The sequence below is a fragment of the Myotis brandtii genome, unplaced genomic scaffold, assembly GCF_000412655.1.
Source record: "Myotis brandtii unplaced genomic scaffold, ASM41265v1 scaffold176, whole genome shotgun sequence".
Classification (NCBI taxonomy): Eukaryota; Metazoa; Chordata; class Mammalia; order Chiroptera; family Vespertilionidae; genus Myotis; species Myotis brandtii.
The window spans coordinates 271,398-283,253 of NW_005356519.1; the positions used below are offsets into that span (position 1 = coordinate 271,398).

At 35.3% G+C, this 11,856-nt stretch overlaps 1 protein-coding gene across 2 annotated transcripts in view; it reads left to right on the forward strand.

The window, feature by feature from the left end:
• Positions 1–1,081: 1,081 nt before the first annotated feature.
• Positions 1,082–11,856, forward strand: part of MLIP (muscular LMNA-interacting protein) — a 243,626-nt gene continuing 232,851 nt past the window's right edge. The window contains exon 1 of one of the 2 annotated variants that reach the window (XM_014537286.1): positions 1,082–1,198. In XM_014537286.1, coding sequence (XP_014392772.1) covers positions 1,136–1,198 — 63 coding nt within the window. In that variant the 5' untranslated portion in view covers positions 1,082–1,135. Of the gene's footprint in view, positions 1,199–10,053; positions 10,197–11,856 lie in introns of those variants that run through there. The other variant, XM_014537287.1, reaches the window with a different exon arrangement.

Consider the following 11,856-nt stretch of genomic DNA (forward strand, 5'->3'; position numbering starts at 1 on the left):
CTCAGCCCTTCCATCGTGGTGCAGAGTAGGCTTTAGCAACCCTGCCTGGCCACAGAGGACCAGCTACAATGACACTAAAAGACAGAGCTTCACAGCACATTACCTAAAGTGTTTTCTTAAGAAGTAAAGCAAACACTAAGAGGACATTTGAGTTAAGGTCAGAAACAGATGTTAATAGGAAATTTTAAGCAGGTTGAGGGATTAAGCCAACATTGAGATCAGTCTTAGCTGACTCTGAAAGCCTTTTTATTTTTTATTGCCCTCCACATATCTGGATTGCTGTAAAAACAACAGGGAGAGTTAATTACCAGCAAGCTACACAATTCATTTTCTTTAAGGCATGCAACAATTTCTAAAGAATTCTGAAAACATTTGTTCCATTCAAGATGTAAATTTCATCTCTTATCTCATAACTTTGTTCCCAGGAGAAAAGCCAGAACAAAATCAGTTTTTGTGAAAAGAAACACGACTGTTATTTCATGGTGTTTCTCAACATCATTTGCCAAATTTTTATGGAACAGAAATGGCAACACCCTTTGAATATATGTGTTGTGGGTCTTAATACTTATAATTAGTTAACCTTTGCTCTTTCCCTTTAATTGACTTTTAAAAGTTTTGAGCTACCAAATAATGCATAAATGCCTGGACTATCAGGACAAAAATTGGAATTTGAGAGACTAAGACTGGCTGATTCATATTTGCTTTATGACTATCACATTAGTCCTTTACAACTGATTCATTAGGCCTGTATTCTAAAGTGTATTTTATTCTGCTCCAAAGGCTGTTAATGAATTCTTTGACAGTGGCTGTTTGTCACACACATCTTCCTTCATTCAGAGAACCTAACCTGTTAGAATATTCCCCTGTTGAAGAGTTCGCTTTTATATCTAGTGACATTTATCTTTATCTAAGGCCAGCTGCCTGACTCCTCTTCAGTGCTCTGTTTATGGGGCTTAGACATCTATAAATGGAAACACTAGCTAACCCGAAATTATCGCCAGGGCTTCCTGATAGTGTCCTGGGCTTTCACAACTTGGAGTGTCCTGCAATATCTAACATGTAAGCACGTCACATCATTTTCTAGACAGAATCCGAATCTCTCTTTTTCTGTTTCTCTCTCTCTCTCTTTATCATCATGGAATTTGAAAAGCATGAAAAAGGAAGCGTATTAAATGAGAATTTAGAGGAGAAGTTGACGGTAAGATCTGAGAGATTTAGCCTATACAAATTTATAACATAATTGTCAGCGTGAAGAAGCAGCTGCCACAAATTGGAAAAGTTGTGTTAGCCAGTCTGTTTTTTCATGTTTTTATGGTCAACAACCTTGAAGTGGAGAATTCCATGGGCTTTAGGAAAAATAATGTGTTAAAGTTATTAAAAACTTTTCATTAGTAGAATGTGGGCCAAGTTGATTTAGTTAAACGATGTGCTTTACCTTCATTTTAAAAACCAGAATCAATTTATTTTGAGTCCTTGTTATGATTGCCTCAATACTAGAAAATTATTTTATTTATTGATATAAAGCTTAGCAAATATTCATAGTCTAATTTCTCCTGGAGATACTAGGAATGTATATCAAGGAAAACATATCAGTATTATAGACTATTTTAATGTTTTATGGAATAAGTTAATGAACTTTAATGTAAGGATAAAGTTTATAGAAAGTTGTTATTTATTTGCCATAGAAGTTATAAAAGTAACTTTACCTTGATGCTAAAAAATTAAATGTCAATGAACTATTGTGGTCAACTATATTTGCTCAGACAAATATGCTATAACCTTGAGCAGAATCATGGTTCACCTGATGGACATCAGAGGCTAATTATGTTTGTAAATTTACTGTTAATGGTAGAACAGAACATGGCTAATATTAATAGTTGTGCAAGTAGCAAAAAGTAAAACCATATCGATTATAAAACCGTGGTTTCTTAAACTGAAGAGAATGCATTGTTCTGGATGCCTGAGGTTGAGATTTATGCACTATTAATGATATTAAAACTTGAATTATGAATAGAAGAACCATATTGAGTTGAAACTCTTAAAGTATATTAGAACTGTAAGGTCTTGCAGAAATATATTGAATTAAAATATAACCTTCACTTAAAGGATTTAGGTCATAATTTTCAATATCAATTGTGGACCTCTATGCCACATGGTTGTCTAAACAAGTAAAGGCCACAGACTATTTTGCTTTTTGACTGTTTTAAAAGCCATATATTATTGTAGAACTAACCACGGGTTTTAAGTCAGAAATGGGTGGGTGAGAATTCTTACATCACAACTTCTAAGTGTAGGACTGCGGGGTTTCCTTTAAGCTTTCTGAGTCTACGTTAACGTACATGGAGTCAGGGAACAGTAATACCTAATTTGAAGGCTGTTTGAGGATTAAAAACTATGATGTATGTGAAATCCCTAGACTGAGCCTATTGTTTGCAAATGACTTTCTTTGAAATAACATACCCAAAGTTTACTAATAAAGAGAAAGCTACATGCATTTCAAAGTAAAAGAAAATTTCAGATATGCGAACTATAAAGACTTGCTTAATAATAATAAGACCTTTATGGAACCAGATAGACAGTAAGTAAGTGCACGAATAGAGTTGCTGTATGCTAGTGTGAAATTGGACCTAGATCTTCCTAGCAATGTTTTACAAGAAGTTTTGCAAGTAAACATAGTGGACTTGGGGCAAGAGAACAAAAGTGAAAATGATCTCCTATTATCTGAAGTGATTTGATGTATAAACATTTCACTTTCTGGAAGATCAGACTTCTGCAGGCCTGACTACCTGAAACACAGCTATCAATCTAGAAGTGAGAACCTCCCTTGGAGAAAGTAGCACAAAATTTATGAACATTCTCTGGAGGAGAGGCCTAGGGCTACCCTCTGATTAACTTCCAGAAGTTTGGAGAAAATGTGGGACAGATCAGAAGGCATGAGGACATCTAATCTGCACTGAGAAGGGATGGTTCTCAGCAGGGAGGGAACGCATTGAAGTTCAGTATTTGGGGCAACATGCCTGTACAAAGAGAACTAGATCCATAATTCAAACACCTTTCAGATATAGAAATTCTGATAACACTGTTAGCTTATGTTCGGTATCTCAACGTAAGAGCTAAAAAATAGATATCTTTGAAAGATTTTAATAGACATTATTTTAGTTAAACACTGTCTGTTTTTGTGAATAAATATTCCAAAACTTCAACTTGTGGAGCAGTGTATTCCTTGCTAAAACCAACGTAATATAGTATGATTGGCTAGATTGCTGAATATGGTTTAAAATGTAGTTTTGTGGAGTTTAGTAAGTTCTGAAAGTTATTAAATTTATTTTAAATAGTTTATGAAGATGTGGTTTTTAAAAGGACAGAATATTTTGCCATTAAAATATTTAAATATGCTTATAATACTGTTGAGTTATAATATGCATCTTGTTTAAATTTAAAGGTGTATTTATAAAGATTATCATGAACAATGTTCTAGTATATAACAATTAAACAATATGCATAGTTAGCTTTGTTTGAAAAAACTTGTAAATATAAGATTTGTAGCAAGTAAGAAAATCAGTGGTCAGTAGATTTAAAAAAATCTTCAGTTCATTCTACCCAAAGATAAAGACAAAAATAAATTAGGTTTCTTTAGTACATATGCAATGTGGATTGTACCTTGTGAATTGCTACCTTTAGCTATTGACTTTTTGCCCTTAATTTGTTGCTCTTTGGTGATTAAAAGTAGATTTCTGGGTGCTTGACAATTGAAGGTTCCACTTTTACATCCATTCATCAATTGATAATCAGAAAATAATATCATGATTCTCAAATCATTCAAAATGTCCTAAATTTACCAATGACAATCTAAATTCCTCATACATTGGTAGAGATCATGAAAAAGAAAAATCAATTACCATAGATTTATACAGACATTTTCACCCATTGAAAAATCAGCATATTCGGCTATGTTGAATATTTTAGTCAAGTTTGATTCTACAAAACCAGATTATATGAAAAGTCATTTTTTTGGAGGGGGTGGAGGAAGGGAGGGGGCTATTTTGTAACAATACTATTCAATTTTGTTGATTCCACAATGATTGGTCTTCGTGCTGAATGGATCTTTTGTTTTTCCTGGTCAGGCTGGAATAACCATTGTATCACGTGTCTCCCAAAATATGCTTCTTGGAATTCTGATTTTCCAGCTGCCTCACAAAGAGATGCTGTGGTCTATTCTCAAGAACATTTATGAAACTCTGTGTAGGGAGTTCACTAGGCAGTATATTTCCCCATGGAGACTCATATTGTATTCTAACATGCTGAAGGCTATGAGACCCTCTGGAGGTTAATCTAGTGTTTGTTAAACACCTTACCAATATAGTGTTTTATAATATGTATAAGCAGTGACAGTGAATATTTTAAGTAGTGTTCTCTGGGACACACTTTAAAATGATGTGTCAACATATTAATTGTCTGATTTTATTTGTGAGTTGCATTTTCAGAATAATGATACACAGGACAATAAATTCAAGCTGGGAGTCATTTATATCTATAACATGAAGTTATTTCTGGAATAATTTTAAAAAATAAGTACCTGTCTACTTAGTACGTTTTAATAAATGAGTAAAATTGAGTTAAGAAATTCTGACTACTCTCCAAACTCTTTTTCTTTTCTATTATTAAATGCATCAACAATGAATTTCACTTACATTTATCTTCAGCTGAAATTTCTTAATGAAAAGGAACAATTCACATATTAATATAGTAGAAAGGATCATGCACCTCAGGGCATTCTGACATAATAATGGTTTCTCTAAGAGATAAGGCAAACAGATCTCATGCATAAATTTAATAATTTCTATCACATTTATATAATATGTCTCAAGAGACAATTCCATCTTCCCAAGTAATAAATTTTTAATAAATATCACAAGAATAATGATAATAAGGGGATGTCATCCAGCTCCCTTTATATTGAATTTTGGTAGACGCATATCAAAACAGTAGACAATTTCTGAATATCATAAATATTACTTTATTGAGTAAAAGTAACTCTCTGAGCTTGAGAAATAAATTATGTAATCTGACAGTGTATCTCAAATTGGAAGCTGAAAACATTTTAAATAATAGAATTTTTACTTTTTACATTTAAAATATTTTAATTTATTTTGACCTTGATGGCGAAAGACTTATTCAATGATATATAAATTTTCTTATGATCTCACACAAAAAAAATCTTCTTGAGATTATGCCACTTCATTTTTAATAGTACAATGGAAAAAAAAGAAATTGAAGAAAATACTGTGGGTAAAGTGTAGAAACACAGAAAAAGGAAATTATGCATTTTAAAATTCTGTGATAATTCAGTGAAGCATAGCTCTTTAAATTAGGTTAAATTAGTTATTAATTCTTAGCTTAATTAATACAAATGAAATTAGTTATTTACTAGAAGAGTTCTGTTGCAAACAAAAAACATGAAACTAGCACTTTGGTTACAATTCCCGATGTTATTATCTGCTGGCAAGTTAAAAATGTTAGGGAGCATCTTCAGAGATGCAGCCTAATGTCTATAAGAAATGTCCTAAAAAAAACAACAACCCCAAAATGAGTCTTTCACATCAATATACTTTTCTGAATGTCTATTTTGAGCAAGACAGGGTACTAAGAGCTGCAATGGAAACACACATGATAAAGTCTTGGCCATCAAGGAGACTATTATGTTTTTTTTTTTTTAAAATTATTTATTGTTTAAAGTATTATATATAGTATTACATATGTCTCATTTTCTCCCCATTGACCTTTCCCCGGACACCCCTACATTCCCACTACATGCCCTCACCACCCTCTACTGTCTGTGTCCATGGATTATGCTTATACTAGTATGCATGCATACAAGTCCTTTGGTTGATCTCTTACCCCCCCTCCCCACCAGCCCCCGCCTTCCCTCTGAAGTTTGATGGTCTGTTCGAGGTTTCTCTGTCTCTGGATATATTTTTGTTCATCAGTTTATGTTGTTCATTATATTCCACAAATGAGTGAGATTATGTGATATTTATCTTTCTCCGATTGGCTTATTCTGCTTAGCATAATGCTCTCCATGTCCATCCATGCTGTTGCGAATGGTAAGAGTTCTTTCTTTTTTACAGCAGCATAGTATTCTATTGTGTAGATGTACCATAGTTTTCTAATCCACTCATCTGCTGATGGGCACATAGGCTGTTTCCAAATCTTAGCTATGGTGAATTGTGCCTCTATGAACATAGGGGTGCATATATCCTTTCTGATTGGTGTGTCTGATTTCTTGGGATATATCCCTAGAAGTGGGGTTACTGGGTCAAATGGGAGTTCCATTTTTAGTTTTTTGAGAAAAATCCATACTGTTCTCCACAGTGGCTGCACCAGTTTGCATTCCCATCAGCAGTGCAAGAGGGTTCCGTTTTCTGCGCATCCTCGCCAGCATTTGTCGTTTGTTGATTTGTTGATGATAGCCATTCTGACAGGTGTGTGATGGTATCTCATTGTCGTTTTGATTTGCATCTCTCAGATGATGTGACTTTGAGTATGTTTTCTTATGTCTCTTGGACTTCTGTATGTTCACTTTCGAAAAGTGTCTATTTAAGTCCTTTGCCCATTTTTTGATTGGGTTGTTTATCTTCCTTTTGTTAAGATGTATGAGTTCCCTATAAATTTTGGAAATTAGGCCCTTATCGGATATAACATTGGCAAATATATTCTCCCATGCAGTGGGCTTTCTTGTTGTTTTGTTGATGGTTTCTTTTGAGACTATTATGTTTTGATTATGAAATAATAATGGTAAGTTTTAGTAGCTTGGGAATATTCTAAGTGAACCAAATAAAAACATTCCAAATTTGTTTTTTCTCACATAGATTTACAACAGCAAGTCTATAATTATTCATCAGAATGTTTTAACAAAGGGAGCAATTGTAAAGCATTTTATGTGGTAACATATTTTTTTTCCATCAGAATATTTTCAATTGGAGGAGGTCATCGAGAGGACGTGACCACTGGTTGACCCATGAGTTGGACCCTGGGCAATCAGAGGCTCCCCACAACCCCTGCTCTTGGAATGTACATTACCGCCCCCCCCCCACGCACACACCGTTCCTACAGTGGGAGATGTTTTCAAAGACATGGTCATGAGAGTGAGGTATTGTTGAGAACATCTGGATGACTTAGAGGACTGAGCCCAGTTAAAACCTCTATATAAACTTTTAAGATTCTGGTGGGCAGGTGCAGAAATCTACTTGTCTTGTGGCTGCCCAAGATAAACTTCACATGTAAGTTCCTTTGCTTATTAAACCTACCACCTACCATTCTGGAGTGGTCTGCTTTTCATGTCTCCTTGTTCTTCATGTAAGGGGGCCAGTTTCAAATTTCACCCAGGAAGCTCCCAATTTTTTGAATTGACATCTACATCTATATTTATTTTTCTAACTGTATCTCAACAGAATAATTGGTTATAGGTACTTAGCAAGCACTGACATACTTGAAGAAAAAATTATACTGCTGTTGTTTCTGATGTGTCATTTAGAGATTATTTTCAGTAAGGGCATGAATGTTGTTTCCTTTCTATACATAATTCCTGACAAGACAACATCATATAATAAAATAAGTGGTAAATTTAGGGTGATAAATCTCTGGAGGTGAGGTACTAGATTTATGTATCTTTATATCACAATTGATTGCCCTGGATCCTTAATAAACTAATTTGGTAGATCAAAATGAAGAAAAGATGAAAACAAACCAACAATGACATTTCCTTTTCTTTGGCATTTGATTATTTATTTTGGAAAACCTCCTTCCATTTCTCTGCCACTTGTAAGAGTGGTCCAATGGCTCTTACTATGTTCTGGATTTTACTGCTAAAGTTGCATGGAATACCCATTGTGTCTGCATGGCCATTCTGATGGTAGGGGATGTGAGTTCATTTGTCCCCAAACTTTAGTCCCTTATGCTGCTGGCTCATGTTTGCTTTTATGGGAGACACTATCATGGAGAATGGTAGGCATTTGGGTATCTTTAAGAATGCTGTTGGTCTCTCTAACATGTTTGTGGTACTTACCAGGATGGCCATTTATCAACAGTATATTTTGAATTTATTATTCCCTTTTCTCCATAGAGGACCAGAGCTCTGTAAAAAGGTGACATTTAAAATACTCTGTGGAAATAATTAAAAAACACACACAGATGGGCAGTAATGAACAAAATTTTATGGTTAGTGCCTCAATAAGTATCCTTCAACTGGAAGACAAGTAGAAGAAATTCAGAACTAGGATGCTCTGAAGTTCTGAGCTCAGTGTTGCATATAAAATTTTAGTATGATTAATTTCTTCCCTTTTCTAAGGGAGCTAAGAGCTCTCTGAAGAGTCAGTAAATTGGATATAGGATTCATCAGTCTGTACCTGGTATTAGATAGTTCACTGATAATGTTTTCCACGGAATTGAGACATCCCTCAAGCATTACAAGTAATAATATTCTGGTTTTGCTCCACTGAAGATGTATAGTTGCAAAGAGTAACCATAAACACTGATCATTTGGTAGGTCAAAGTTGAAAAACTAAATAATTGGTCTTAAATCTTTTTTTGCATAAGAAATAATTCCACCCTGACCTCTTTCTGGCCTCCTATTCACAGAGCCACTAACAAATACATATTTTATAAGGTAAGAGTTATTTTATTTTTAAATTTGAATTTATAAAGAGCTTATAAAACTCAATACCAAAAAACCCAAACAATTCAATTAAGAAGCATACAAATGACCTGAATAGACACGTCTTCAAAGAGGATACACAGATGGCCAATACACACATGAAAGGGTGCTCAATGTCACTAATCAACAAATTTTCAAAAATACATTAGGAATCTGCAGCATGAAATTCAAAAAAGAGGGAAGGAGGTGAGATGCCATGATAATGGTGGACTATGGGGATCAATGAGAAATTACTAAGCAGTGGGAATTGAAATCATAATGGGCATAATTGCAGAATAATGAGTTTTGCATAATGTAGAATGATAAATTGCAGAATGATGATAATGGAGAAATGATGAGTTAGGGCAGGTGAGTGCATGCAGGTGTTCTGTGTACCATACTACATATCTATGAAAACTGAAACAAAGAGCCCAGAGCCCATGCCCTTGGTGTGTGTGTGGTGTGTGTGTGTGTTTGTGTGTGTGTGTGTGTGTGTGTAGGTGTGTGGCGGGAGGACTTCTTCCAAAGAAGAGGCCTCCATCTCTCCCTAAGTGCCATCTAATATGGTAAAAAGCATGTTGTATCTGAGTTTAGGAGATCAGTATTGGTGTTAAAGTTGTGTTTGTGTGGCCTTTGACAAATCACTTAACCTTTGGTTTCCTAATCTACAAAGTGGGAGGTTGGGTTGAATTTGCAAAGATTGATATGCTCTTTAGAATTTTATAAGTCTGCAGAAAATGTCCTTTGGCTGTGTCCTTACTAAATCCTTTCCATGTCAAATAATGCTTGTTTAGAAACCTTTAAGTAGCTCATATTTTTAAGTCATCACTGACCAAATGTAAAACAAAAGTCCTGGTTATTAGATTAAACCTTGTCTGTGTCACAGAATGTTTATAGTTTAGTACTCATGAGTTGAATTACATATATTTTCTATATTTTCCCTGTGAAACAATAAAGATTTAAGGATTGGATTGTGGGTGAAAATTATGGAATAGATGAAGAAAGTATCCTCAATATTAACATTGAAACATTACCAAAACAAAGCATTCTATTTTCTTATAATATTATATAAAATAAAGTGGATGGTGTGTTTTCATCAGAAATAAAAAAAATTAGAAAATATAAGGTCAGTGTTTTAAATGTTATTTCTAAAAATGGTTTCTTTAGCTCTTATTCATTCCCCGTTGTAGTTCTCACTACTCCCTGCAAAGTACCTGACACAGATATCGTAGTCCCTTTACGACTCTAATTTTAGTCCCTTTGCATCGCTGGAGGTTGGGGAAAAGTGGACTGTGTAGAAATGGCAAAATCCCAGCCACCAATTCCATTTTTCTTATTCCTTTAAGAAAAATGAGGGCTGTGTTTATTAGAACCCAGGAGGGGAGGTGAAAGTAAAGTGAAACTGATAAGGATCGATATTTCAACTTTATGGTTCCAATGAAGTTCTGGAAGCCATCCAGTCCTTTGAAAACCACTGCTGATGAAAGCAGTGTCTGCCGATAATGTAAGTCTGAGATGCACTGTTTCAATGGATCTTTTGATACAGCTCTGTGTGATGGTGAATAACAGAAGGGAGATGGATTGCAGGCTTTACCTGAGCTGTGCTTTCACAGTGACATTTATAACACACTGTATGTGCGGTGAAATGTTTTCTAGGTTCTCATTGTAGGAATTACAATTACTTACATATCTAGTTGTTCCGTCCCAAGTCCGGCTCCCCTCAGGGAATGACATATAGACTGTTGTATTAGTGATGTAATTGCTTAGAGAGTCATGGGCTTTATTTTGCTACATGATCTTCATAAATATAAGGAAGTGATTTTTTTAAATGGTGAGAGGATGTCTGTGATTTAATTGCTGGTCTTTCTCTTTTATTTATAACCTTAAATTTTCTCAAGGGGCCTTTCATCAATTTTCTTCTCAGTTAATGGGCATTTTCCTTGCATGTGTTGCTTCTGCAAAAGACGTCACCCCCAGCTTGTTCTCCAAAAAAGGCCTCGTGCCCTTGTCAGAATATAGCAATTCAGAGACCACCTCATGCTTTTAAATACGAACTTGATGACATTCATCTCAGGAGCAGATGAGAGAGCCCATAGGATTGCTTTCCTGAACCTGTTATAATTTCTCTGGGATATCATGTCCTAGGGGGAGACTGAAGGAGGAAAATGTCAGCATGAATTAATAAGCTTATCACAGAGACTTCCTTTAGAATATGTGAAGGAAATGTGAAAAATAAACTTTTCATTCCTATTTTCTTTTTCCTGTTGAATTCAGCTTTCAGTCTGAGATATCCTGCATGTTTGTTGTTCCACCTGCTTCTGCTCATTCATTCTTCTACCCACCCACCCATCCATCTACCCACCCACCCATCCACCTGCCCATCCATCCATCCATCCATCCATCCTGGGAGTCCTTTGCTCACAGCTTCTTGGCCTCCTGGTTGGTGCTATTCCTTTGCATGGGGTGTGGAAGGAGTAGGGGTAACTGGTCTTAGAGATTTTTAATCATTTCTCTTCTTTGCAATCCCACCACAGTCATGACCCCTATGGGATTCGCCTTTCCCGATTCTGGTGGGCCGTACAGGGCTTGGAAAGGCATTTATTAGGGCCCCTTCCTGGCTGTGGCTCTGCATCATCTAGCAATAAACCTCCATCTCCTTTTTATCTTCCAGAGATTTATAATATGCTTTTCCAGACTGATGCTCCTCCCCTACCTGATCTCTAACTGTTATGGATGTATGATTTTAAATTCCTATACTCTCATTTTAAGGAGGTCAAGAGAAGGATATGAGAGAAACTCATGTGTTCCATCAGCCACCTTGAACCAGAAGCCCCTCGATTGATTTTTAAAGTTCTTCCTTTAAGTGTTTTTTTCAGTAGTTGGTAAGCATTGTGGAGCATCCCTATTCTTCGTTGAGAGATAAATGACATTATGCATAGGCTATGCTAAAGGACATGCCAAAAAAGATTCTGAGCATATGACTGAAAAAATTATGCCATTTTTAGAAGTTTGGAAATTAAAAATTAAGAAAGTTATAGTTTTTACCTTCCTTCTTTGTGTCAAAGTGGTTTTTTTTAAAAATTAAATCTTTATTGTTCAGATTATTACATTTGTTCCTCTTTTTTCCCACCATAACTCCCCTCCTCCCAGTTCCCACCCCACCC